General features: G+C 42.2%; 1 protein-coding gene across 1 annotated transcript in view; it reads right to left on the reverse strand.

Annotated features, from left to right (window-relative positions):
- The window catches only part of VWDE (von Willebrand factor D and EGF domains), an 80,340-nt gene that overhangs the window by 18,026 nt on the left and 35,598 nt on the right, over positions 1-26,716 (reverse strand). Inside the window, exons 11-24 of the mRNA XM_075214044.1 lie at positions 24,935-25,143; positions 23,108-24,075; positions 22,876-23,012; positions 20,593-20,748; positions 18,384-18,488; positions 16,885-16,999; positions 15,479-15,729; positions 12,036-12,255; positions 10,603-10,737; positions 8,746-8,880; positions 6,905-7,471; positions 3,212-3,307; positions 3,027-3,122; positions 1,836-1,931 (exon numbers count right to left, since the gene is read on the reverse strand). Of these exons, the coding sequence (XP_075070145.1) occupies positions 1,836-1,931; positions 3,027-3,122; positions 3,212-3,307; positions 6,905-7,471; positions 8,746-8,880; positions 10,603-10,737; positions 12,036-12,255; positions 15,479-15,729; positions 16,885-16,999; positions 18,384-18,488; positions 20,593-20,748; positions 22,876-23,012; positions 23,108-24,075; positions 24,935-25,143 (3,286 nt within the window). The remainder of the gene's footprint in view (positions 1-1,835; positions 1,932-3,026; positions 3,123-3,211; positions 3,308-6,904; positions 7,472-8,745; positions 8,881-10,602; positions 10,738-12,035; positions 12,256-15,478; positions 15,730-16,884; positions 17,000-18,383; positions 18,489-20,592; positions 20,749-22,875; positions 23,013-23,107; positions 24,076-24,934; positions 25,144-26,716) is intronic.

Here is a 26,716-nt window from a genome sequence, read left to right on the forward strand (position 1 = left end):
CACTGGAGTGAGAGCTGCGTGGACTTAACAGTAGTCCACGCAGCATTGTCCATGTATATTATAGGGATAGGAAGAGTTGGAGAGCAACCAAGCACTGTCTAATATTATAGCCACGCCCCCATGCATGCTGGTCACGCCCACTGGGGGCGTGGTGTGGAAACCCCCCTCTACAAATCCTGCGTTTGCCCCTGCTTCCGGAGCATTAAACCTTGAAAACCTTTATAAACTATATACGTCAACTACAGCAAAGCAAAACCAAGCTGCTGATCATCTATAGTAATCATGTCTACTACATAAATAGTTCTGACCAAAATTTTTTTATTGTTGATAATCTCAAATAAAATGCACCATCCACTATGGCTGGAGTAAGATTTATGGGGGCCCCCGGTCATCGTTTTTTTCCCCAGGGGTTCTGTGCTGGTCTTGTGAACGCAGCCTAGAGCAATATCAGTCCACATAGTCCATGATGCTTTGCAGCCAACGTTTCCTGGCAGGGTGGGCAAGCCATTTTCTAGATTGTGGGGCCCGTTTTGTGCTGGGGTCCCGGGCTGGCACGCTGTTGCCCCACCTATGTGACCCACACACCCTGGCAGCAAATTGTGGGATTAGGTGCTCCCAGTTTCCCTGTTTGATGACATCATTTACAATGTGGCCCTAACCCTGGGAATCCTTCTAGGGAATAAAACTCGCTACAGAGACATATAAGGATGTGAGAAGAGACCTCAGAGTTCCAAGCGCCGTAGAGAAGATTTTTACATTACAGAATTCCTCAGAGACCCCTGATATCTGTATATATCACAGCACTGGTGCATTTCCTCATATATATTATACTGCGCTGTCTCAGAGGGAGCCGGAGGGGCAGCGCAAGCAGCACTGGATACCCGAAAAAGTTCATCACACAAAGCTGTAAAGGGCATAGGCAAACCGAGGGGGGTTTCTTTCTAGTGCCCGGAAACCGCCCTTCAAGCCTGGGGCACTGTATAATTGAGGTGGCTAGACAGGGCCGGATTAAGGGAATGGAGGCCCCTGGGCTAAGGGGCCCTCCATTCCCCGCGAGGCCCCCAATGTAAGCCGTTCGCCGCCCCCCGCAAGGACCCCCCCAAGCGCTTACCTGTCAGTGCAGTCCTCCGTCCCGGCGCGCTGTAAGCTCCTTACTGAGGAGATCTCGCGAGAGTTCATGAACTCTCGCGAGATATCCTCAGTAAGCAGACTACAGCGCGCTGGGACGGAGGACTGCACTGACAGTACTCAGCAGCATTGATCGGGCCGGGGGCGCCCCCGCCCCCGACCGATCAATAATGCTGCTGAGGAGTTTGAAGGGCCCCCTGGATGCCCGAGGCCCCTGGGCTATAGCCCAGTTAGACCTCGGGTTAATCCGGCCCTGTGGCTGGACCCTGCCCCCGCTACACACGGCTCTGCTTGAGAAGCGAGAGCTGTGTGCACCTAACAGTAGTGCACGCAGCATTCTCCATGTATATTATGGGGATAGGAAGAGTTGGAGAGCAGCCAAGCACTGTCTAATATTACAGCCACGCCCCCATGCATGCTGGTCACGCCCACTGGTGGCATGGTGTGGAAACCCCCCCTCTACAAATCCTGTGTTTGCCCCTGAAGGGGGGGAGGGGGCTAGTAGGAAGAGGAATTATTTGGAGATCGACCACAAGCTTTATTATAGGTTTGTGAAAGGGACACTTTAGTCCCGCACAGGATGTAAGATAACTTCGGTTACACACTCTGGGGATTTTTAGGATAATCAATAACAAAAGGAAGCCCAGAGTTTTATCGTGTTACACTAGTACAATTGTATTACACAGCGAATATTGTACAACACTCACTTGTTTCACACCGTGGTCCAACGTAACCAAATGGACAGGAACAGACGTTTCTAGCTTGGCAGATGCCTCCGTGGTCACAGGGCGGATCGCAATATGCTAACAAAAATGATAATTATGACGTAAATACGCAGTTTCAATTACTACACAGCTATTGCTGCTGAATATGTTGGAATTTTACACCTAGGACAGTTGTAATGGTTGTTCAACATTCTCTCTGTGGAATAAAACACTCTCGGATGATTCATTAAGAAACTGAAAATTGCTCTGTGCAAGCCCAGAACCAGACTTTACGCCAGTGAAGGCAGATACAGCCAATTCACCTTCGAGCTCACAGGAACACTTCTGACAGCCTAAGATTTCATGGTCGGAACGAGGAGGGGACTGGCCATATGTACGTAGTCAATGTACAGTAAGGGCGTGCCAAGCTCGAGCGCATGCACATTGTCCGATTCAAGCCCTGGGAATCTCTCAGGTACGTGTTTTTCTGTCGTATAATTTGCACCAGCTACAGGTCAGGTGTAAGTGCTGATTATTAGTGATGACGGCTGTGTATACAGCTAGAACATGTGTCTGTAATCAGGAGCAACCTGTAAAAATGCATTTTATGTACATTAGACATTCATAAAATCCTAATTTCACGTAAAAAATGTATTTTTCATTAGTGACTATGGGCCTGATTCATTACGGATCTTATTTCAGTCTCTTGGACAAAACCATGTTACAATGCAAGGGGTGCAAATTAGTATTCTGTTTTGCACATAAGTTAAATACTGACTGTTTTTTCATGTAGGACACAAATCTCAACTTTAAATTTCAGTGTACAAATAAGCTATCAAGTATTTGTATGCAGGCACTTTGTAAAGGGGTACTTCAAGTTCTTAATGGTACAAAGTTACAGTCCGTAATGCTAAGTTGCAAAAGTAAAAATAATGCAATAGCACCCTTGTTGGGAATGTTTTGGGTATGCTTGTTGCCAGTGGTCAAAGTACGCTAATATACAGTGGTATGCCATACCGCCACTTCACCTGCTGCCTTCATTGTAACACTATCACATTCCAGTCACTTATATTTTCTATACCACTACTTATAAATTTCCACTTCGACCACTGTTTGTGGCATCTAACCGGTACATACAAACCACACAATACAAGATGGCTAATAAATGGATGGTTAGCAGCAGGTAACAGTCACCTTCGTCACACGTGGCCCCACCGTATCCCGCAGCGCATTCACAGACATCGGGACTCACACACTTCCCACGGTTCTTGCAGATTGGCCGACACACAGCTGTAGGAGATCAGGTCTAATTATAAGGATGCACATTACTCTCAGCTGTAAACATTCACTGGGACAAATGACTGTGAGCGGCCGCTTACCCGTCTGACAGTTGTATCCAGAGAAGCCAGGCTTACATTTGCAGACGTTCGGCGCTGCACATTCCATATTTTTTCCACATGGATGCCGGCAAATTGCTACGTTAAGGGCGGATAATTAATGAGAGGATTAAAGCTATATTAACATAAGTCAAACATGTAAACAAGAGAGAAAAACAGCTTGGAACAATATCTATCAAAGTATTTAACGCATGCCTTAACAACTTATTACATCCTCTAAAAATATTTAAGAGAATTATTCCAAAGCTTCTTAACCATTTTCACCCGGGACCCAAGTTCTATGTGTGAATCATTGACGAAGAGCAAAACAGCAGAGGTGCACTTAGATTTCCAAGAGCGTTGTTGGCTAAGAAATAGATGTAAGGATTTGGGAGGAGCGAGGGCGTTCCTTTCTAGCTACGGAATACACTTTTATTTTGGGATTGAGATTATTAACATGCGATAAAGGGCTAGAGAAAGGGAAGTTTTAGGGTGCTCCTTGCTTTACGGAAGGGTACACAGCTATTTTCACTCATCAAATCCACCGCTTAATTTTTAGGAACTATTTACTTCTTTTTAAGGGATAATTTAAAGGACAAATACACCATTTATGAAATACAGACGTCTGCTACTATTCAATTGAAATCTTGGTACCCCTATCCACAGGGCTGTAGGGAGCCATGAAACAATTAGGCTCCTCAAAAAAGGGCTGATTTGGAGAAGGCCTCTTACAGAACCCCAAGTTGGCCCACCACCCTGTCATCACGTTATAGGCGCAAACGTTTATTGTTCCAGCGTCGATCATTATCACACTGGGAACATTGCAGTCAGCAACCTAAAGAAGTCGGATGACGGGAATAGGGGAAGAGAGGCCCTCGTTTAAGGGTCCAAAATGATTAAAGGAACCCGACAGTATAAAGGATAGAGGTCTCAGAGACGAGAACCCCCCCCCCCCCACACACACACACACAGCATACATGCCAACTCTCCCGGAATGTCCGAGAGACTCCCGAATTCTGAGTAGGTCTCCCATTATCCCTGGAGAGCTGGCTATTTTCCCGCATCTGCTGGGATGGAGGGGTGTATGGGGCGGAAGGGCCCCACCCCCAGAGACATAATTGCCTGCTTTGGGTCTTTTTACCACTGCAAAAAGACCCCAAACAGGCATACATCACCGGGGGGGGCAAAATGATGCAAATCACAAAACCCCGTCCCCTTCCACCCTCCCTTCACACCCATCTTCAGTGATCAGTAGGAAAAGTAGGTAAGTATGAGTTAAGGTAGTGGGTAGAAAGGGGGGGGGGGGGGGGGTTAGTGATAATACGTTACATTTTTACACCCAATGGTAGAGTAATCTTTTCATGATTTTACTGCTGTCTACAAATTTTATCTATAGTATTGTTAAAAACATAATGAAAAGATTATGGGGAACTCTAATGTTATTAAGATATGTAATTAATATATTACATTAATAATACATCAGACTCTACAACAGTATACAAAGCTCTTGACCTGAACTTCTCACTTATTGCAATTACCTGGGTATAATTAATTAATGCATGTTAAAAAAAACCCCTCATCATCAATTAATTAGCTCAGCCCAGGTACTTCGATTGTAAATTAAATGGGCAATTCGGGGGCCAGAATTTTACGCACAGGATGGAAGGTGACTTATTTTAGAGTTTGGCACATAATAGACTTAATAAATAGAATTACCCAGAAAGACTAAAAGATCTTAATATGTACAGTTTGGAGCAGACAAGGGAAAGGGGGGGACATGATAGAAATTTTTACATATATCAAGGGTTATAACAAGGTGCAGGAGGGAAACATTCTATAAAGGAAGAGAAGTATTAGAACACGAGGACATGTACTGACACTGGGGGGGGGAAGAGAAGTATTAGAACACGAGGACATGTACTGACACTGGGGGGAAGAGAAGTATTAGAACACGAGGACATGCACTGACACTGGGGGGGGAAGAGAAGTATTAGAACACGAGGACATGTACTGACACTGGGGGGAAGAGAAGTATTAGAACACGAGGACATGTACTGACACTGGGGGGAAGAGAAGTATTAGAACACAAGGACATGTACTGACACTGGGGGAAGAGAAGTATTAGAACACAAGGACATGCACTGACACTGGGGGAAAGAGAAGTATTAGAACACGAGGACATGTACTGACACTGGGGGGAAGAGAAGTATTAGAACCCGAGGACATGTACTGACACTGGGGGGAAGAGAAGTATTAGAACACGAGGACATGGACTGACACTGGGGGGAAGAGAAGTATTAGAACCCGAGGACATGCACTGACACTGGAGGGAAGAGAAGTATTAGAACACGAGGACATGTACTGACACTGGGGGGAAGAGAAGTATTAGAACACGATGACATGTACTGACACTGGGGGGAAGAGAAGTATTAGAACACGAGGACATGCACTGACACTGGGGGGAAGAGAAGTATTAGAACACGAGGACATGTACTGACACTGGGGGGAAGAGAAGTATTAGAACACGAGGACATGTACTGACACTGGGGGGAAGAGAAGTATTAGAACCCGAGGACATGTACTGACACTGGGGGGAAGAGAAGTATTAGAACACGAGGACATGTACTGACACTGGGGGGAAGAGAAGTATTAGAACACGAGGACATGCACTGACACTGGGGGGAAGAGAAGTATTAGAACACGAGGACATGTACTGACACTGGGGGGAAGTAGGTTCAGAGGAAATATGAGGAAAAATTACTTCACAGAAAGGGTAGTGGATAAGTGGAATAGGCTCCCATCAGTGGTGGTAGAGGCTAATACAGTAGAGCAATGCAAACATGCTTGGGATAGACATAAGGATATCGTTATAAAGAACTAAGGATCAAATAGGGTTTGAGGTAACAATAGGTTAAAAAATGGGCAGACTAGATGGGCCAAGCGGTTCTAATCTGCCGTCAAATTCTGTGTTTCTATGATCATCCTGGGTACCAACCCTAAATGGCATAGTAACCCATATTTTGGAACGCAACCATTTTTTTTAAGAACCCCCCAATAAGATGAATACTGAGGTTACTGTACAGTACATATTAAAAACACAAAAAAAAGGAAAAAAGTTCTATACAATTAAACCCAATTCTAGGAATGCTTTGACACCCCCACAAAACATAAACTCAAAGTATAAACTTTACAACAGCAGTAAGATATATAATTGAATGCATGTTCTTTTTAATGGGGATGCCTAAATCATGGCCTCCCCAGGGCTGGCCCCTCCATGTAAGTGGGCTGTGTTCAGTGTGGGGACTGGAGGCGACTGCCTAAGTCATCTAGTTGTAGCACCAACCCCGGCCTCGCTCTCTCATGTCACAATTAGGTGAAATCCCCTGGCATTACCTTACTATAACTTTTGGAACTCGCACCTCTGCTCCTCACCCTGCTGTAGTCAGCCAGCTTTCAGTGGCAAGCAGTATTATGAACTTGTGGCACATTCTCTTTCTCTCGATTGTTAGTGGACCCTGAGGACCACGACTGAAGCACTAAGGTAGGGAAGTAACCACTTTTCAGATGTTCCAAAACCTAAAACTCCCAGCATGCGCCTTCAACAGAAACCTGCATAACTTGCTGGGAACTGTAGCTCAGCTACAAATGGGATCACACGTTTCCTAAACTAAAGGTTTTTTTTTTGTTATCTTATACCTTTGCAAGTAACTCCATCTCCAAAATAGCTGTACGGGCATCTTCCGCATTTAAATCCCCCATCTTTACTTGCTTCACAAGTAACTCCGCGGAAACATGGAGAATCGGCACAAGTTAGTTTCTCCGGAGCCACAGTAAACGGACTCTTCAGCTCTCCATGCCCTTCCACTCTGTTGAAGGGAGGTGAAAACTCTGCATGAAAACTCTGCTCTAGTTTGTCATCGATGACTCTGTTTGGGATTAAGCTGTCCTCGGTCCTCTTAGCAGTGTGCTCCCTCGATGTCTTCTCTTGAAAGGATGGCCGATATCTGGAGAGGTTGGTTACAGTTTGTGCAGTAGGAAACCCATGTGCATTAGTTCCTCTGTAACTAGACTTGGATAGGTGACTAGTGATCCATCCACTGCGGGACAGGTGGGAAGTCGTCCTTCGACCATTCAGCACCTTGGAAAATGTGGTTCTCTTTGGGTCACTGATGGTCAGAAGTGATGGAACCTTCCGAGTGGTTGGTACAGTTACAGTTTCTGGACCCTTATCATTGGCTTTGTAGTTAGGATCAGCAGGAGAATCTACGTGAATATACATGAGAAAGAGATTTATACTTATACTTTACAAATAAAAATAAAACCTTGGCCATTCTGTGTTCTGCAAGAAACAATAGAATATTACAGGACTGAGTTTGTACATATGTGTTCCGTTTTGTATATATGTATAGATACCGTGAGAAAAAGTAACTTTTCACCTATAGCAACAGAAATATTATAGATTGGGATGAATGAATTCAATAGTCACTTGTCCTCACCCCTACTCAGAGCTTTTTTTCCAGATCTCCTGACATGATAATTAGCAGATGTGAACCTTTAAGAGTTACTGCTTAATACACCCATCCTTGTAACTGTCTGAGGGGCTTAGCAGCAGAGGGGCGTACGTAGCCAAAGAGGGCTTCCGAGGGTCAGATTTGAGCCCCACCGATTCTAGGCCCCTGCTTCCATCCGAGAATCCCACTCAGACCACTTCTGAAGATACAAACACTATTTTGAGAGTAGAGGGGGGTGGGGACCTGGAGGCTAGAGTGGGAATCGCTGGGGACTTACCCAGATTTTGCTATAAGACCCAACAATACACTGTTCCAGCCCTGGAAAGAACGGCTTGCTGCTGCCGAGCCCTCTGATCAATCACCATAAATATTACAATTACTAATCTGGGGTCATGAGTTTGATTCCGACCAGGCGCGGGCTGACGTCCATCAACCCGGGGGGCACACGCCGCACAGGCGGCCGCATCACATGACACGTGATGTGGCCGCGTCATCAATGACGCGGCCGCATCACATTGAAATTACTTCCGGGGAGCGGGCGGCCCTAACAGCCGTGATTCTGAGCGGCTAGGGGGGGCCGATGCCCCCCTGGCCCCCGGCCCGGCCCGCCCCTGATTCCGACCATGGCCTTATCTGTGTGGAGTTTATATGGGTTTCCTCCGGGTGCTCCGGTTTCCTCCCAGACTCCAAAAACATACTGGTAGGTTAATTGTCTGCTGAAAAAATTAACCCTAGTTTGTATGTGACTGTTTGGGTGTGGTAGGGCATTTAGACTGTAAGCTCCAATAATAATAATAATAATAATAATAATAATAATAATAATAATAATAATAGAGATGTTTCATTGTACTATAAGTAAATACAATGTAACATTTATTATGTCATGTTTAAGAGATTAATACATAAAATTGCACCATCAAAGCTCTCTCTGGGAGTCCTTTCATTAGAAATGGCCCCTCTCTAACTTTATATAAAATAGATTAGAATCTCCAACTAATATGTCTATGGACTATTTGCAGAACTCACCATTTCGTTCTGTGTGGGTCTGAATAATTTCATTATGACCATTTTTTTTGTTGCTCCCGCTGCCGTTATTCTTATAGTCGTGATAATCTCCCGGGAGCTCAGTTGTGGGGATCTGAGTTGTCAAAAATATTTGCACTGTACGAGATGAAGAAAACAGGTGACATTCCTAGAATATCATGTACAAGAAATATATTTTATTTTCAAGTTTTAGTGTTACTTAAGGATGTAAACAAGTTGTATGTATGAACTTTGTGTGTTTGGTATCACAATGTTCCCACATCAGTGTGATAGGAACCTCATATCACTATTCTGTGCTGGTGGAGGATCCTGCTCTTTCCATTATCTAACTCAGTCTGTGACTTCCTGCTGCCTCCATTCCCCTCCTCACATCATGTCACTGCCCCTGTCACATGCAGCCCTGTCCTCACTAACACATCATTCATCTCCTGATTTAGTCTGTGCTGCTGGGGACCCTGCTCCTTCCACTATATAACTCTCAGTCTGTGGCTTTCTGCTACCCCCATTCCCCTCCTCACATCATGTCACTGCCCCTGTCATATGCAGCCCTGTCCTCACTAACACATCATTCATCTCCTGATATACTCTGTGCTGCTGGGGGACCCTGCTTCTTCCACTATATAACTCTCAGTCTGTGGCTTCCTGCTGCCTCCATTCCCCTCCTCACATCATGTCACTGCCCCTGTTACTTGCAGTCCACAGAACAGAGTATTTCAGGAGAAAAGTGTGCCGAAACTTGTGAGAGTCAGTGACCTCTATATTCGTGTGATTATGTTGGTGAGGACAGGGCTGTAAGAAAGGAGCATTGTCTTCAACTGAAGTAACATGATGTTCCTGTCAAATGAGTTCAAGAAGATTGTGGTGTTCAATGTAACTCTATATGAAACAAAGTTCACACATCCAACTTGTTTTAATCTGGCAAAACACATTCTTTTAGATCCCACTTATCATCTCGATCTCTAATTGTCCACTTCTCTGTAAGATTTGGTCATACACAGACATAAATGTATAGGGTTACTGGACATTCAGCTCTTCAGCCGGGTGGTCTAATGGGACAGGGCACAATTAGTGCCTCTGTAATGTGACCCACAGTCAGACTGACTACATTTCCTGTCCGGCCCAACAGACATCTGACAGAGCCTGATCAGACCAATATTGGCAGTAGTTTTGGGGCCCATACACCAAAACCACAGCGTGTATGAGCACCTTCAGTAGTAAAGGCTGAAATATAAAAACACAGAAAAAATGCACCCTCCCCAACTATGTGAAAAACATGCAATAGATCAGGTTGTCATAAGCTGCAGTTTAGTAACTATGGGCCTGATTCCTTAAGGATCTTAAATTTCTTATTTCAGTCTCCTGGACAAAACCATGTTACAATGCAAGGGGTGCAAATTAGCATTCTGTTTTGCACATAAGTTAAATACTGCCTGTTTTTTCATGTAACACACAAATACTTGATAGCTTATTTGTACACTGAATTTAAAGTTGATATTTGTGTGCTACATGAAAAAACAGGCAGTATTTAACTTATGTGCAAAAGAGAAAACTAATTTGCACCCTTTGCATTGTAACATGGTATTGTCCAGGAGACTGAAATAAGAAGTTTCTCAAGTTAAGATCCTTAATGAATCAGGCCCCATGTGAAAATTCAGCAAATAACACAAAGCATGTGATTGACTAACAAAGTGTCAATTATCTTTGTTAGTCAGAAGTTTGCTTAAATTGTCTAACAGATCAATCAATCAAAGCTCACTGCTGATTGGTTGCTGTGGTTTCCTGCACATTTGCTGGTAGATAATCCCAATAATATGGCATTTATATAATATGTTTTATTACCACATGTTCTTCCATCTCCTTCATAACCCTCTGGGCACGGACCACAGCCGTATGAACCAAATGTATTTGTGCAAAGTACATCCGAATAACAAGGGGTGGATAAACACTCATCCAGATCTTCCTCACAGGCTTTTCCTGGAAGAGAGCACACGTTTCTTTTATGTGTTTGTAGAACTGCGCATGAATAAATGTAACTGTTCTGTAGAGTTGCAACATTGTTTCAACAAAGTAAAAAATTAAGTGATAGGCAACCTGTTACCCGTCAGGGGACACATAGGGGGGCCTCTAAACGTCAAACGGGCCGCACATTACCTTTAATCTCAGTAATAAGTTAAAACAACACATTTAATCATAGAAAAAAAATTTGAGTGCAATATTGTGACTACTATACAGTCCTGATTTTAATGAAAATAAAATGAGTGGCAAAGATTTCCGTTACCCCTTTAAAAAGCCAACTGCGACTGAGTTTTTAAAACAATGGAACATAAACTTTTGGGAGGGGGGGGGGCAGTTAAATTAAGGCCAAGTTTGTTTTAAACTACTGCGTAGTAGTCTAGCGTTGTTGTCGAGGGGGGCGCTACGACCCTATTAGCCAAGAACAGCATGGACCCTTAATCAGGCCCTGGTTGAAACATTCAAAAATATTCTGCTTACAATTAAAAACAACTTTAACAAATGCTTATTTTTCACCGGGAAGGCAGCATATACATATTTTGATATTTTAGTGCGTGTGGCATTTTTGCTATAAATATCCACATTCCGTGCAGATGAATAGTGAACTATATCAGATTACCATGCTGGGCTCTCCTGCATAGTAACCGCTGCATCTCCCCCCATGGGAAACAGCATCAGGGCAGGTGGGTCGAGCGTAAGTGGCTCTTTTTTATTTTTAAAAAAAATTCCACACTTATTCTTGTGCGCTTAACCACTTTAATTGCAATAATTAGCAAATCATCTCATTATTACTTGTGGAATATAAATAAATGTGTGGACTTAATATATCCATCTAATATACTTTGAATTACATATAATTATATGACACAACAATGATGCATGACATAAATGATATAACTACAGTGCATTAACTTTATAGTACTTTTAAAGGGGTAGTTGGTGTAACCATAATTGCAAGTTATATATGAAACAAAATGTATAAAAACCAACATCCTATAAAACAGAGGTGGCCAAACTCAGAAGTCAACAGCTTCCAACTGTTCATGTTTTCAGGATTTCTTTAATCATGCACAGGTGAGTTCATCCATTTGGCTGGTTCAGTAATTATCCCACCTGTTCCTACAGACAGAAATCCTGAAAACATGACGTGTTGGTAGCTCTTGAGGACTGGTTTTGAGCACCTCTACTCTAAAGAATACTTAAAAATGATTTCTCCACCTTCTCTTGGAGATACCGTGAAGTTACCCCGGATTTCCTACCTTCCAGACCAAGGGGGCATTGGCAGTGATAACCGTTAGTCTCGTCCACACATTTTCCTGTACCGCAGGGGTTTGGCTGACAATCATCAATGTCAGTTTGACAGTTGTCTCCCTCAAACCCCAATGCACAGATGCAGAGATATTCCCCTTTTCCAGGTGGGAAGTTAACGTTGGCTACACAGGATCCGCCATTCAGACAGCCACAGGCCTTGACAAAAACCTACAAAGACATTGTAACATTAAATTGTTACCTTGAGATGTACTTATCACATATATTAAGGGGGGTATTCAATTGTTAGCAAGTTTTTTTCCCCTGCCGCGTAAAAAAAAAAAAAAATCTCCCGCGGGTTTTTGATGGCAATAGCGACCATTTGAAGTGCTAACCACTGAGCCACCAATGTGGTAAGATTACAAAAAAGGGACAGCCCCACCCACCTCTTCCATATGCAATTATGTCTCTTTAGCAACAGGCCTATACAGCCTTATAACAAATCCAGACCATGTACTTAGGCCATAGTTGTCTATACTCCTGAAATGTCCAGGAGACTCACCAATTTCTGGGAGTTTTCCCGGACTCCCAGGAAAGCAGGGCAATCACCCGCAACCTACTCACGTCCTTATGCTTTTTATGTATGGCTTAGGCATTATTAAGTATCTAACAAAGCCCAACAAAGGAGGTATCACAGATATCTACTGCATTAGGTTAAGTTTCGTATTAAACGGCAGTCCCCATAATTTTCAATGATCATGGTTGCGATGACAGATGATAATTTACGGGGCAAAAACCCAGTTAATTGTTATATAGGCCCCAAAAGAAGAAAATCACTGAGTTCTGCTCGGTGCAGGGAAATAGCCACAATGCACCCTAAACACATCTTCTGTGTATAACGCTAAATCCGAACAAACTAGTTGTAGTAAGTGGACGTAATGTTTAACAGAATAATGACAGTGGAGAGATTTGTGAAAGAAATAAAGAAACTATGGAGGAAAAAGTGGAGTTGTTATGATTTATCAATAAAGGTACTTCATGATACAGATGGACTTTTTTTCCCTGATTGTACCGACATTTGGTTTTGCACATTTTTGTCCCCAAATTGAACTGCATTTAGGGACATACAATAAAAGCCTTATCTGTTGTTAGCACTGAAACCTGTCATAAAAGACAGACAGAATACATTTAATTCCCTTTATTTGAGGGTGTAGATAAGGATGCAGTCACGAGCACTCCTCTGAAATGTTTGGGCCTTTGATGTACAGGAAATGTCAGGTGAAGTAGCTTATTGAGTGACTATACTAAATAAATCACCACCTTGTGGACTTCAAAGGGATTGTATCTCTCTGATCCAGGTGACATTATAAATGATCGCAGCCTCTTCCAACCGCTAAACGTTTGAGGTACCTCAATCTGTATGTTTATAATAAAATATAACCCAGACTGTCCTAATGTCTCTCTTTTGGGACTTGTATAATTATTGTTATGGAAAACCCCATTTACTGGCTCCTAAAAGCGTCTGTCTGTCTCCAAGACATGCTCAGTTATCACCAGATTAATGCAGCTATGCGGTCTATTTATTTTTATTTGTTGTGGTTAGGATCTAAGCACAAACACCACACCGTGATAGTCAGCTGGAATCAACTATGATTAAAAAATTTAACTTCTAATTCGTTTGCGTGGGTTTCCTCCAGGTGCTCCAGTTTCCTCCCACACTCTAAAAACATACCAGTAGGTTAATTGGTTGCTGTCAAAAATGGTAGTGTGTGTGTGTGTTAGTGAATTTAGACTGTAAGCTCCCATGGGGCAGGGACTGATGTTAGAGAGAAATATTCTCTGTACAGCGCTGTGGAATTGGTGTCGCTATATAAATGATGATGTCACAAAAATGAGGACCATTGACGTGGTCAATATCATCACCTTTACATATGCACAGCATTGTAACAAGAACTATTTCATGGTCACATATCTACTTGTTTTTGAATCACTTGTGTTTTTGCTCTAGTCTTTCGTTTGTTTTTGTTTATTTTTTCTGTTTTGAATTTACTTTTGTATTGGTTTTTGTTTTGTTTTGTTTTGGTTCTGCTTATCATTATAGTACTGAGCTCTTTTGGGCCATCCTATTCTTGCAATGTAATTGAGGGGACTGGTTACCCCCGTCCATATTGCAGCTCGTACTTTCACCTGCTGTCCAGTGCATCCTCCTCCCACCTTTTGAATCCTTGTTTATTGTCTGCTGTACTCAATTTGTATAATTTCCTGCATTCTCTGGTTCATAGCAGTTCTAACAAATATTATGTTTTCATCATATCCCAGGCTCCATAGCTGTTATTTCCAGCTTCCAGCATTGAAGCGTGACACTTATACTTTCATAGTACTGTTGTCTACCAGCCAACGGCAGAACTATTGCTGGAGCAGCCCACAAGGTTTCTATAGGGTCCAGCAGTGAGGGGCCCTGGCGATGCTGATCCATTCGCTATGGATGCCACTTAAGAGCTGGCGATTGAGTGTTATGCCACTATGAGTAGTCTTTATAAAACATGTTGATTAGGCCAACATCTCACCTAACATCTTCCAGACCTTGACACAAGGTGTGTATAGTTTGTGGATCTGCTCTATTTCTTGGAGCAACATACCAGCATGGAGGTGTCAAGCGCAGGGCCAGAAGGTCTCATCTAGACTTGCACTTACGGAACAAGGAAGGTAGTTGCTGCATTCCTGCCAACAGGGGATGCCATATTTATATATTCGGAGATCACGGACTTGGCGCTATCTGCATCAGTATCTCCTAGTGGTTGTACTCAAGTCTCTTGAGGCTTTGTTTCTTGAGATGTGAGTTATGGATAAGCCATTGCCAGTGGTTTGTTTATCTGGTGCTGAGTCTGCACCCATGAGCAACTCATTCCAAACAATGGCTCCCTCAGTTTCCTTGCGCAGTATTATTATGATAACAGAGGACTGAGCGAGTGTAGCAGTACTTTAGAGACTACATCAGTGTCTCAGATATAAGTCACTCAACAGGGTCAAATGGAGAGCCTCAGCACCCTATGCTTATATATACACCACTGTACCAGCCACTTTGAGAAATATAATCAATAGAAGCAACAATTATAGAATTGATGGAAATCAGTATAAAGTCCATTATCATGGCCTTATCTGTGTGGAGTTTGTATGTTCTCCCCGTGTTTGAGTGGGTTTCCTCCGGGTGCTCTGGTTTCCTCCCACACTCCATAAACATACTGGTAGGTTAATTGGCTGCTATCAGAATTGACCCTAGTCTGTCTGTCTCTCTCTCTCTCTCTCTGTGTCTCTGTGTGTTAGGGTATTTAGACTGTAAGCTCCAATGGGGCAGGGAGTGATGTGAATGAGTTTTCTGTACAGCGCTGCGGAATTAGTGGCGCTATATAAATAACTGATGATGATGATTTATCTCTGTAAAAGTGTTACGTACCTCCACTGTTACTGTCGTCTTTGCGTTGCAGTCATCTGATACGGAAAACACAAATTTTTCTGTGCTCTGCGACATCACTTTCCAGATTAACAGTCCTGCCGGAGACAATGTGGCCCCCTCCGGACCTGATTCTAAGGTGAATAGGATGGCTGAGCCCTCCGGATCTGACCCCATGAATTGGTACAGGAAGTTTTCACTGTAAAACGTCTGCAATTTGTCAGGTAAGGAATGAATGGCAGGAGGCCGGTTACCTGGAAGAGAACACTGTATTTTATCATACCTCTCATCATGTAGAATTATTTGTAACAAACAAGTAGCACTGGAATTACTAAATAGACAACCTAGGTACACTCCTAGGGCAAGATACAAATGGGTTTATACAATATCTATTCCAACCACCTGTTTCTCCCTGTGTATGTATCAAGTGTTCACCACACCTCTTAGATTGTAAGCTCATTTGGGCAGGGCCATCTTTATCTTCTGTTTCATGTCATTATCTGTTAATTTGTTTGTTTCATGATCCCTTCAATGTACAGCGCTACTTAATATGTTAGTGCTCTATAAAGGATAATAATAATGATCTGTATATTAATACCATAAGTATGACTTTTATGAGTGACTTATTTCTATGTGGCCATTGTGCAGGGCACACCATATACCAAAACAAAGGTCTTGGTATGTAGATTTGCAGAAACATACTGGCATTATAATCCGTTGCATCGTTGCAGAGTTATTTCTCAAAACGTCTGCCCACCATTTACAACAATGCATTACCATTGTCTTCGGGAAAATGTGACAATTAGCAATACACCCGTGGTTGCTCTGAAAACTGTGACAGTTAGTGCACTCTCCCTGTGCACCTGCTGGGTGACCTGGAACATGTGACCTGTTGGGTGGGGTGGTCTGGAAACTGTAACAGTTATTTGCGACTCTACTGGGTGACCTGGAACTTATGGCCTGCTGTGTGGTCTGGAAACTGTGACAGTTATTTACAGCCACATATATCAGCGCGTCTTGCAGGGGCCATGCCCAGCAATGTAAGAAGTTTTACATATATTGTAGTGTATAACGAAATTCTTTAGTTGCTTTAATATAGTGATTGATAATATAGTTAATTATTCATTACCCTCTTTTGGTAGAATTTCTACACGTAATGTAGTGTATAAAAAAGTTATTGAATTCTGTCAATAAAGTAATTTAGTAATTACATTTCAGTTTAATTTAAGGCAGTTACTGTTGGGTTTCTCTAGTAATGCTAAATGGCTGAAGTGAGCAACTAATTGCATAGGGTGCTTACATATGCAATAATATCTTATTTTGGAACAAATACTTTATTAATAGCTCATCGCTATATTGTCTTCTACAGAGTTAGGAATATTCCACAGAGCTACAGTAGAAGACCTTACTTTCAGCGACTGACCACGTCAACTTTGAGACATCCGGCTTGCAGAGTAAACATGGGCTGCTCGGGTTTGTATCACCTTGAGCATAGCACAGTCCATCGATGTTACAAGTTTTGTCCTGGAAGACAATGGAAATAATCTTCACAAAAGATGACTGTTCTGGAATATGAGTCAGCTGTTCTGTTACTGAGTCATCCGTTCCCACCCGGTGACGTCACCACAGCTGGACAGAGTCCCTCAAGTTATTAGTTTGGGAGCGGTGACTTCATCGCCCATTTTGGCCAAATGTTATTGAATCACCTGGGGACTGACATTACATCATAGAATAGGATCTTCCATTTAGCATTTAAAACTAATAATTCAGTTATGGGTGGTGGTCTATAAGTTAAACATATATGTATAATGTTACTTGCCTCTTTTCCGGCAATCTATCCGATTAAGTCCTCTGACTTCTGCTGCCGTCAACAGGGCTTTCCTTGCTCCCGCTAGCAGTGTGTTGTAATGGATCTCTATGAAGACACCCTTTGCAGTGTTGTATCACTACACTTCTGGTACCAGGTGATGCAGTCCGTCCTCCACACTCTGCTCTTATGAGCATGCACTGGGACTGTTTTGTCTTCGCTGTGCTTGCTCTGTCCTGATAGTGGGTGCAGGAACTACCGCCAATGCATGGGAGTGTGGAGGGTACATCCGCCCTTACCTCCAAGCCCTATGTAGCCCTTGCATGGGGTATAGTTCAGCGACTGCTCTCTTGGCACGAGTAAGAAGAGTATCCAATGTCTGCTGAAGTCTGAGAATGGCTTTCTACCTCTTGCCAAGGAAATATTTTACAATAGAGGCGGCATGTTGGGCACCACGGTGGCTCAGTGGGTAGCACTTCTGCCTAACAGTTCGATTCCCGACCATGGCCTTATTTGTGTGGAGTCTGTATGTTCTCCCCGTGTTTGCGTGGGTTTCATCCAGGTGCTCCGGTTTCCACCCACACTCCAAAAACATACTGGTAGGTTAATTGGCTGCTATCAAAAATTGACCCTAGTCTTTCCCTCTCTTTCTGTCTCTCTGTCTCCCTCTCTGTCTGTCTGTCTGTGTGTGTCTATATTAGGGAATTTAGACTGTAAGCTCCAGTGGGGCAGGGACTGATGTGAGTGAGTTCTCTGTACAGCGCTGTGGAATTAGTGGCGTTATATAAAAAAATTATGATGATGATGTTGTACATTGACAATACTGGCAGGAGCGAGGACAGTGCCCCCTGACCGAGGGGACATCTGCTACTCTGCCAAATCAGGAAGATCTCAGGTACACAGTTAAATAAAAATTAGCATTTATGCTTAACTTATTTATTTCAACACAAACCTGGATTTTCTATTTTGGCTTTTAACAGCTTGATTTAAAAAAAAAAAAAAGAACACAATACTAAAATAATGCAAGATAAAGACCATTATTTGCAGAACTTAGCAGAGGTCTCTGCCACTCAAGCAGTAGATAACGAGTGATTAACATACCTTTAGTGTACACAGCCCATCTGACAAGGGGTCACAGGTCTGGCAGGCTCCATCGTATAACATCATTGATTTGAAGTTACTAAATATAGAACCATCATTCGATACCTGCGGATAAATGTGTGGAATGTAAATTACTACTGAACACATAAGTACTGAGTGTCGTTATACTTCAAACAATCGGTGCAATTTGTAACACAATAATAGCTGCAAGCTCTAGTTTTTTTTATTATTCTTTAGTTATTTTTAACAAAGGTTGTGGATTGTTATTATTTTCTATAAGAAGTAATAATTTAATAACTGGGATATAATCCTTCTTTTATTCTGCGTATCAGTGACACTAACTAAAGGGTTGAATTGGGTAAATAATTTATTCTTTCATGTGATTTAAACTATTCCAGGAGTAACCTGAGAAATCTGAGCTCTGCAACACCTATAATCTGATGGCAATTTATGGATCACCCACGTACAAGCAGAGCTTACAGTTGCTCTAATATTCCAAGCTAATTACAGCTAAACTAATACAACTTTCATACTGGGATTTTAGACCCGGGATTTTTGTGGTTGGACTACTCATACTGCACCAAGACCCGGGTTTTTCAGCGTGCCTCTGCAAAAACCCGGGTTTTTGGTGCAGTATGAATGGGGTATAAGTAGATATCTGTCACAACATAAAACAAATTATCTGTTCACTGCAATAAAAACTGCTCCATCTGTATCAACACCCAAACTAAGCTGAGAAATCAGATAATCAGATCATTATACAATCAGTGTCTCTTTTATACATTTTCTTTCAAATTGTCAATTGTTAAAGCCAAGTATTTTAATATTTTCCATGGTAACTGATTTATTTAGTATATTTAAATGGACAAGGATGTAGTATGTAAGGTGAATAATGACTTAGTAATTAAACATAATGGGCCTGATTCATTACGGAAAGTAAAGCAAAAAAAATGAGTAAGTTTGCACCTTGGCAAAACCATGTTGCATTAGAGGGTGAGGCAAATTTAAAATGTGAAGACAGATTTATAGTCGGGGTAGGGCATGTCCTAGATCAATTTCAGTGTAAAAATAAAGATATCAAGTATTTTCATCCAACATGAAAAAATAGCCAGTATTTATCTTATGTGCAAAATAGTAAACTAATCTGCACCCCTTGCATTGTAACATGGTTTAGTCCAGTAGAAAACTTTTTTTTTTGCCTTACTTTCCTTAATGAATCAGGCCCAGTAACTATAAACATTATTAATGAACTTGGTTATATTAAATAATTTTGTACACTGGCTATTTAATTCCTTTCCAGATGGCTACTTAATTTTTCCCTGTAGTTAGCCAGCAAAGTTTTTTTTAAACAGCAAAATGGTATAACCTGGCGTATTAAAATGAAGTGAATAAAATCAAATGTAAACAAATAAAACAAAAAATTATTGGATGATAAAAGCATCACAAGTGGTCCGGACCAAAAATTACCAGGTATTACTACCCATGTAAAAACACATAAAGGGGTAATAAAAGCGGTCACACGCCTATTGGCTACTTTTGTCACCTTAATCCATTCTTTCGAAGAGAACATCTAGTTTGGATACATTCAAGGTGTACAATTTATATACATACATATATCTTTTGGACTTATTGGATTCATTATACCCCTTGTGTGTTTTTACATGGGTAGTAATACCTGGTAATTTTTGGTCCGGACCACTTGTGATGCTTTTATCATCCAATCATGTTTTTGTTTTATTTGTTTACATTTGATTTTATCCACTTCATTTTTTGCACCAGGTTATACCGTTTTGCTGTTTCTGTTTCTATAGGGGAATGGACCCCCCCCTTATTACAAGGTATTTCCCGTAAAGGCAGCATTATTACATACCCCTTTAGGATGCACGGTTTATCCCTTTTATATAAAGTTTTTGCAAAGCCCAGTTTTGTTTGGCATAATGGGAAGTCAGAGATTCCTCCCAGTATCAGCACCACCCATGACCATTGCTCAATGTGGGCTCAACCAATATCCATGAGAATGCAGACTATGAATTCACTAGACACTGCTGACTTTATGAGGCACAAAGACTGCCACTTGTCCCTAGTGAACTAATAGGTTACATGCTCATTAGGGTTGTGTCAATTTGTTTTACCAAGCGGAACAGCAGGGATGAAGTAACTACTATATTTTGACTTACACCCTCCAAAGTTTACAAGCTGGAGCAAATACCTTAATTAGCCACCTTGCAATGGGCTTGTCATCTACAGGATCTATGCCGTCAGACTGGGCGACATCTGCAGGAATATGGCAGTCAACAGCTTTGGAATTGCGGAAGATGGCATCCATCAGTACTGGCTCAAGAAGAGTCCACTTGCCACCGCTGTACTGAGAGAAAATGGGCTATGAAACTGCTTAGTTGCAAACATCAAAATCATATTATCTGAAAGTATGACAACCCTCTTTCATTCATGTAACTTATTTTTATATCTACTTCTATTATCATTGATTTGTAGGCTACGGTGCTCCGCAGAATCGTACAGTCGGACAAACAGTACATACATAAAACAGGAACATACAAGGTAGACAAAATAAATGCAGACTTGAAAAGAAAGGGAATGGAAGACCCTGCTCATTAGAGAACTTACATTCTAAGTGGAGGAGGGCACAGCTGAAACAAGCAGAGTGTTTGTGGCTCAGAGTGGAGACTGTAACAAGTGTGAGGGTGTATTAGTGTGACTAATATAAGTGGGAGTAGAGTAGTTGTGAGGGTGTGTTAGTGTGAGTAGTGTAGGTGGGAGTAGGGTAGGTGTGAGGGTGCATTAGTGTGAGCATTAAAGATGGGAGTAGGATAGGTGTAAAGGTACATTATTATGGGTAGTATAGGTAGAAGTAGGGTAGGTGTGAGGGTATGTTAGTGTGAGTAGTATAGGTGTGAGTACAGTAGGTATGAAGGTAAATTAGTGTGAGTACTATAAGTGAGAGTAGGGTAGATGTGAGAGTGCATTAGTGTGAGCATTATAGATGGGAGTAGACGTGAGGGTACATTATTATGGGTAGTATAGGTGGGAGTAGGGTAGGTGAGAGGGTTTGTTAGTGTGAGTAGTGTAGGTGAGAGTAAGACAGGTGTGAAGGTGTATTAGTGTGAATAGTGTATATGGGAGTAGGGTAGGTGTGAAGGAGCATTATTGTGAGTAGTATAGGTGGCGGCAGGGTAAGGTGAAAGGGTATATCAGTGTGAGTAGTATAGGTGGCAGAAGGGTAAGGTGTTAGGGTGTACCAGTATGAGTAGTGAAGATAGTAGTAGGGTAGGTGTAAGGGTGCACTAGTTTGGGTAGCAGAGGTGGGAGTAGGGTAAGGTGCAAGGATGTACCAGTCTGAGTAGTATAGGTGGGAGTAGGGTAGGTGTGAGGGTGCATTATTGTGAGTAGTATAGGTGGCGGCAGGGTAAGGTGAAAGGGTATATCAGTGTGAGTAGTATAGGTGGGAGTAGGGTAAGGTGAAAGGGTGTACCAGTGTGAGTAGTACAGGTGGGAGTTGGGTAGGTGTGAGGGTGCATTAGTGTGAGTAGCAGAGGTCGGAGTAGGGTATGGTGTTAGGGTGTACCAGTGTGAGTAGTAGAGGTGGGAGTAGGGTAGGTGTGAGGGTGCATTAGTGTGGGTAGCAGAGGTTGGAGTAGGGTATGGTGTTAGGGTGTACCAGTGTGAGTAGTAGAGGTGGGAGTAGGGTAGGTGTGAGGGTGCATTAGTGTGGGTAGCAGAGGTCAGAGTAGGGTATGGTGTTCGGATGTACCAGTGTGAGTACTATAGGTGGGAGTAGGGTAAGGAGCTAGGGTGTACCAGTCTGAGTAGTATACATGGGAGTAGGGTAGGTGTGAGCGTGCATTAGTGTGAGTTGCAGAGGTGGGAGTAGGGTAAGATGATAGTGTATACCAGTGTGAGTAGTATAGGTGGGTGTAGGGTAGGTGTGACGGTGCATTAGTGTAAGTAGTATAGGTGGAGTAGGGTACGCTCTTCTAAAAAAGTGAGTTTTCAGAGAGCATTTAAAGATTTGAAGGCTGTAGAGGTGTCTGATCAGGCATGGTAGGGAATTTTGTAAGTGGGTAGCGACATAAGAATCACCTCTCACTCCCTGTAGACGGGAGTGAGAGGTGATTACCAGACATAAGCTGTGCACTCTACGCTAAAACAGAGAATGTCCCCAAAAAAACTCCATTGTCATCCCTTTATCTCATGTTAGCAATCTCGCTCCTCTATGGGTGCATAAGTAAGCACATTCATGCCCTAGTCAGTTAAAATAGTTCACAAGCCAAATAATGTTCAAAAGAATGGCGTCATATATCAGAGTCTATGTTGGCTTTCATGGAATCTGAGGGCCACAAAAAATCTTTGGAGGGACGGATGTGGTCTGTGCACCCCACCTCCCAGTTGGACAGCCCCGGCTCAGAAGAATGAACAGCTGATATAAGTTTTACTGATAAATTTGTGTGAAACCAAACTCCCAGAAACTACATACCTGTTGCTTTGTAAATTCACATTTTAGACTAGCTGCTTCTTTGAAACCCAGTCCAAAAACTCTAACAGACGTACAATCGTAATTCCGAACATCACAAAGTCCAAAATTTTCAAGCTCAGAAATCTCAGGCACCTGGTCTTTACAAGAATAACAGTAAAACCCAATACATTAAATATATAAGCAGTTAAACATACTTTTAAATACTTAGTGATCAGATGAAGGACAGACTTACCAGACAAAACGCTGCAGTCATATGATCCATAACCCTCAAAGCACAAACAACCCCAATCCATACACTGCCCATTGCCGCTGCAGAGGTTGGGACATTTCAGAACTAGGACAATGCGATCCACTGGTGTTCGGAAGGGTTTTGTTGCGTCATGTCCTACTTCTAACAGTTTTCTTTCACATTCATTCTCTAGGAGGGCCACACCCGCTTCAACCCAGCCAAGGTCGTCCTTTAATAATATATCCGTAATGCACATGTCAATCACATCCATAAGTCGTTTCTCCAGAAATCCAATGCACAATTTCCCAATACTTGAATTAAAAACTGCCTGCTGGCAAATAACTGAAGCATAGGAATGAGTCAGCCCTGACGGAGTGGGCCAAGATGGCAAAAATTCTTGGTGTGGGCCGGTGGAATGGTCTTCGGGGAAAAAGTAACTGAACCCTTCCAAGTCACTTTGACTAAGACTTTGATATGGAAACGTTGAAAGGTATTCATAATAATTCTGACGTTTAGTGCGTTTCCCAGTAACATGTTCTTTGCCAATCAGTCGATTACCTTGGCTTCTACTGTTTCCCGGGTTGTGTGTTCGTCTCTTGGAGATGACATTTCTCCTTAGTTCATCCGTATGCTGTAGATAGTTGAAGGAACTTTCCTGGAGGCCATCCTCAACAGACGAGGTGCCGTGCTCCAGAGGAACGTTGTCTAATGAGCGCTTCCTTAGATCTCGACTTTCGTCAGCCGAAAAGGTGTACTCATTAGTAACGTCCAAGACTGGTATTAACATAGGAAACCTCACATTTTCTTTGCCTGTGCAGATGGGATCATCCTGCGGAGAATTGCTGAACAGCATACCGTGGGATTGATGCGGAATGTTTTTCTTTGCTGAGCAGCTGCAATACTTGGTATTTTTCATGCTTGGCGGCTTGGAAGTAGGAATTTTATCAAAGAAACTTTCTCCTGCTGCAATCCTATAGGGGCAAGAAAAAAGTTGTCAGAAATTTAAATCAAAAGATGGTTTATAGAAATGCTCAGAACTTCTAGGTGTGTTTAGTCTTCCAAGCTTAAGCTGATTATGCTTTTCACTATAGAACACTTTCGTTGGAATGATTATCTCTTGTAGTGGGTGGGGTCTGTTTCCTGGGAACATGCAGGCAGACAGACAGACAGATTGGCTGAATATAGACTGTAAGCTTGTGAGCAGGGCCTTCTCACCTCTTTGTCTGCATTACCCAGTATTATTTATTACTGTGTTTGTCTCCAATTGTAAAGCGCTACCGAATTTGCTGGCGCTATATAATTAAATGTTGATGATGGCGACGAACATGAAGAACTATGCAACAAATGTTGAAGTGTGTTATTTTAGATGAGCATACACTCACATTAAGCTATACATGTCCATACAATTAGCAGGATTAAAGAATAGGGATAAAGGGCTTGATTCAGAGTGAGACATACACCCCTTGGCATAACGTATCTTTGCGTTTTTGATGCACTGCGCATTGCTCAGAATGTGAACGTTCGTAACTGCAGATATTCAGACCTGAGACATTTTGACATTTACTGCTCACTACTCCTGAATAGGGTTGACGGGTGAGGGATAGCGTGTTCTAACGTAGGCAATGTACAGTAAGGGTGAGTTTGAAAAACTGCATATAGTTTCATACTGGGACGTAGTCACTGATACCCCTGAAAACACGGTTTTATTTGCGGGTGGTGAGACGCAGGTGTAAGTATCATATGATGACAAACACCTGAACTAGCATTTTTTCAATCACAAGTTACACTTACGCTTGCGTCTCACTCTAAATCAGGCCGAAAATATCTTACTTCCATTCGTTGATGAAATAAAGGCGGCTGTGCGCAGTCTCTTCCAGTTGGACTCCTTTGGTGTCATGAAAATCATTGTTTGCGTTTCCATCAAATGTTCCGCACAGTCCCAGTGTCTTCTTGAAGTCAGAGCTGGGCGCCCTGAGAGTCAAACTCAATCCCCACTCACTGACGTCGGCCCGAATAAAAGCCCCAGACGAGAAAGAGATCTGGACCCAAAAGAAGAACATTCACTTATTAATGTTATGTAAACCAAGTAAAATGTAGACTCTCCTTTAATCAGAATATTTGAGACGTAAGCTTTTATAAGTAGCAGACTACACTGAAATCCTACAGTCACAGGTTCCAGTAGTTTCTTCCTGGACATCCAACAACATAAGGGGCTAGATTTACTAAGCTGCGGGTTTGAAAAAGTGGGGATGTTGCCTATAGCAACCAATCAGATTCTAGCTGTCATTTTGTAGAAGGTACTAAATAAATGAAAGCTAGAATCTGATTGGTTGCTATAGGCAACATCCCCACTTTTTCAAACCTGCAGCTTAGTAAATCTAGCCCAAGGTCTTTGATGGACTTTAATTTCAGCTCTGACACTATGTACAGAACATATTTTGCTGTCAATGTACAGTAATGCTAATGGTGGGACTATGGTGTTTAGAAAAGCCGCTGGACTATGAAGGCAAGTATGGAGAGGAGATCCCCACAGAGGATGGCATGGTCCTTTTAAAAAACAATCGAAGCCCCCAAATATGCAAGTTCAGACTGAGCAAAACCACCCACCTCATTAAAACTGTGAAATGCAGCAGCGTTGTTTACTGTCATTTGAATTTCGGAGTCAGAAAGCTAATGCAGAAGTCAACTTGAATTTTAGGGAGAGTGGGAAATATATTCAGCGTTGTGCAACTTATTCCAAAAAAAGTTGGATGTCCTTAATAATATTTTGCCTATAGTACCTGGGTTCTGGATATGCACAGTTCTGCGTTTATACAGTTCTGCAGGTCCTGAAGAATATAGGGTCTATTTATGAAAGGGAGAGGAGCCCTAAATTCTGTGAAAATTGGATTTTTCGCAGGATTTAGGGCTCCTCCCTATTAACAAAGCCCTCAGCCAATAAAGGCTTCGCTTGGTCTCCTAGGTGGGTAACCATCGCTGGGCTTCCCTGTGCAAAGCACCAATGACATCATTTTGACCTATCCCTGTATTATACCAGGTTTGTCAATGAACAGATATACATTATATTTCTAATTAGTCAGGCTGCCATTAAAACCTGACATTTCGATGGTTCTTAAAATAATCAGTTTGTAAACCTCCATATTTGCTGGGTAGGTTTGTGTGTTTAAGATTCACAACAAGCAGTTTGGAATCGCAAAGAAAATTGAAAAACAAAACTGATTACATTAAATGAAACTGGCAGAAATATCGCTGATTTCACTTTCTCTTGTTTCCCAAAAAATGTTGCCAGCTGTCAATCAATGTTGTATTACATTACAAGGACCATTAAGCATGTGCTCTGGTAACTCAAGCCTGTGCAGATACGGCTGATTTCCATAAGGACATGCAAATTATCACTGCTTGTTGTGGTCTCCTATGTTCCCCAAAGTTAAATATATAGTTTGTAGCTGCTGTGATCACTTCCACTGTAACTGTGTATATATATTCCTTCAAATACCGGGGAATAACTAAGTGATTTATTACCAAGCTCAAGGCCGGAGGGGACTGCAACACTTTGAAATGTGATTAACGGCTTCCACCGATTAAGGGGTTAAGTCTATGGCCTGTGGGAAA

The sequence above is a fragment of the Mixophyes fleayi genome, chromosome 5 (genome assembly GCF_038048845.1).
Source record: "Mixophyes fleayi isolate aMixFle1 chromosome 5, aMixFle1.hap1, whole genome shotgun sequence".
NCBI classification, from domain to species: domain Eukaryota; kingdom Metazoa; phylum Chordata; class Amphibia; order Anura; family Limnodynastidae; genus Mixophyes; species Mixophyes fleayi.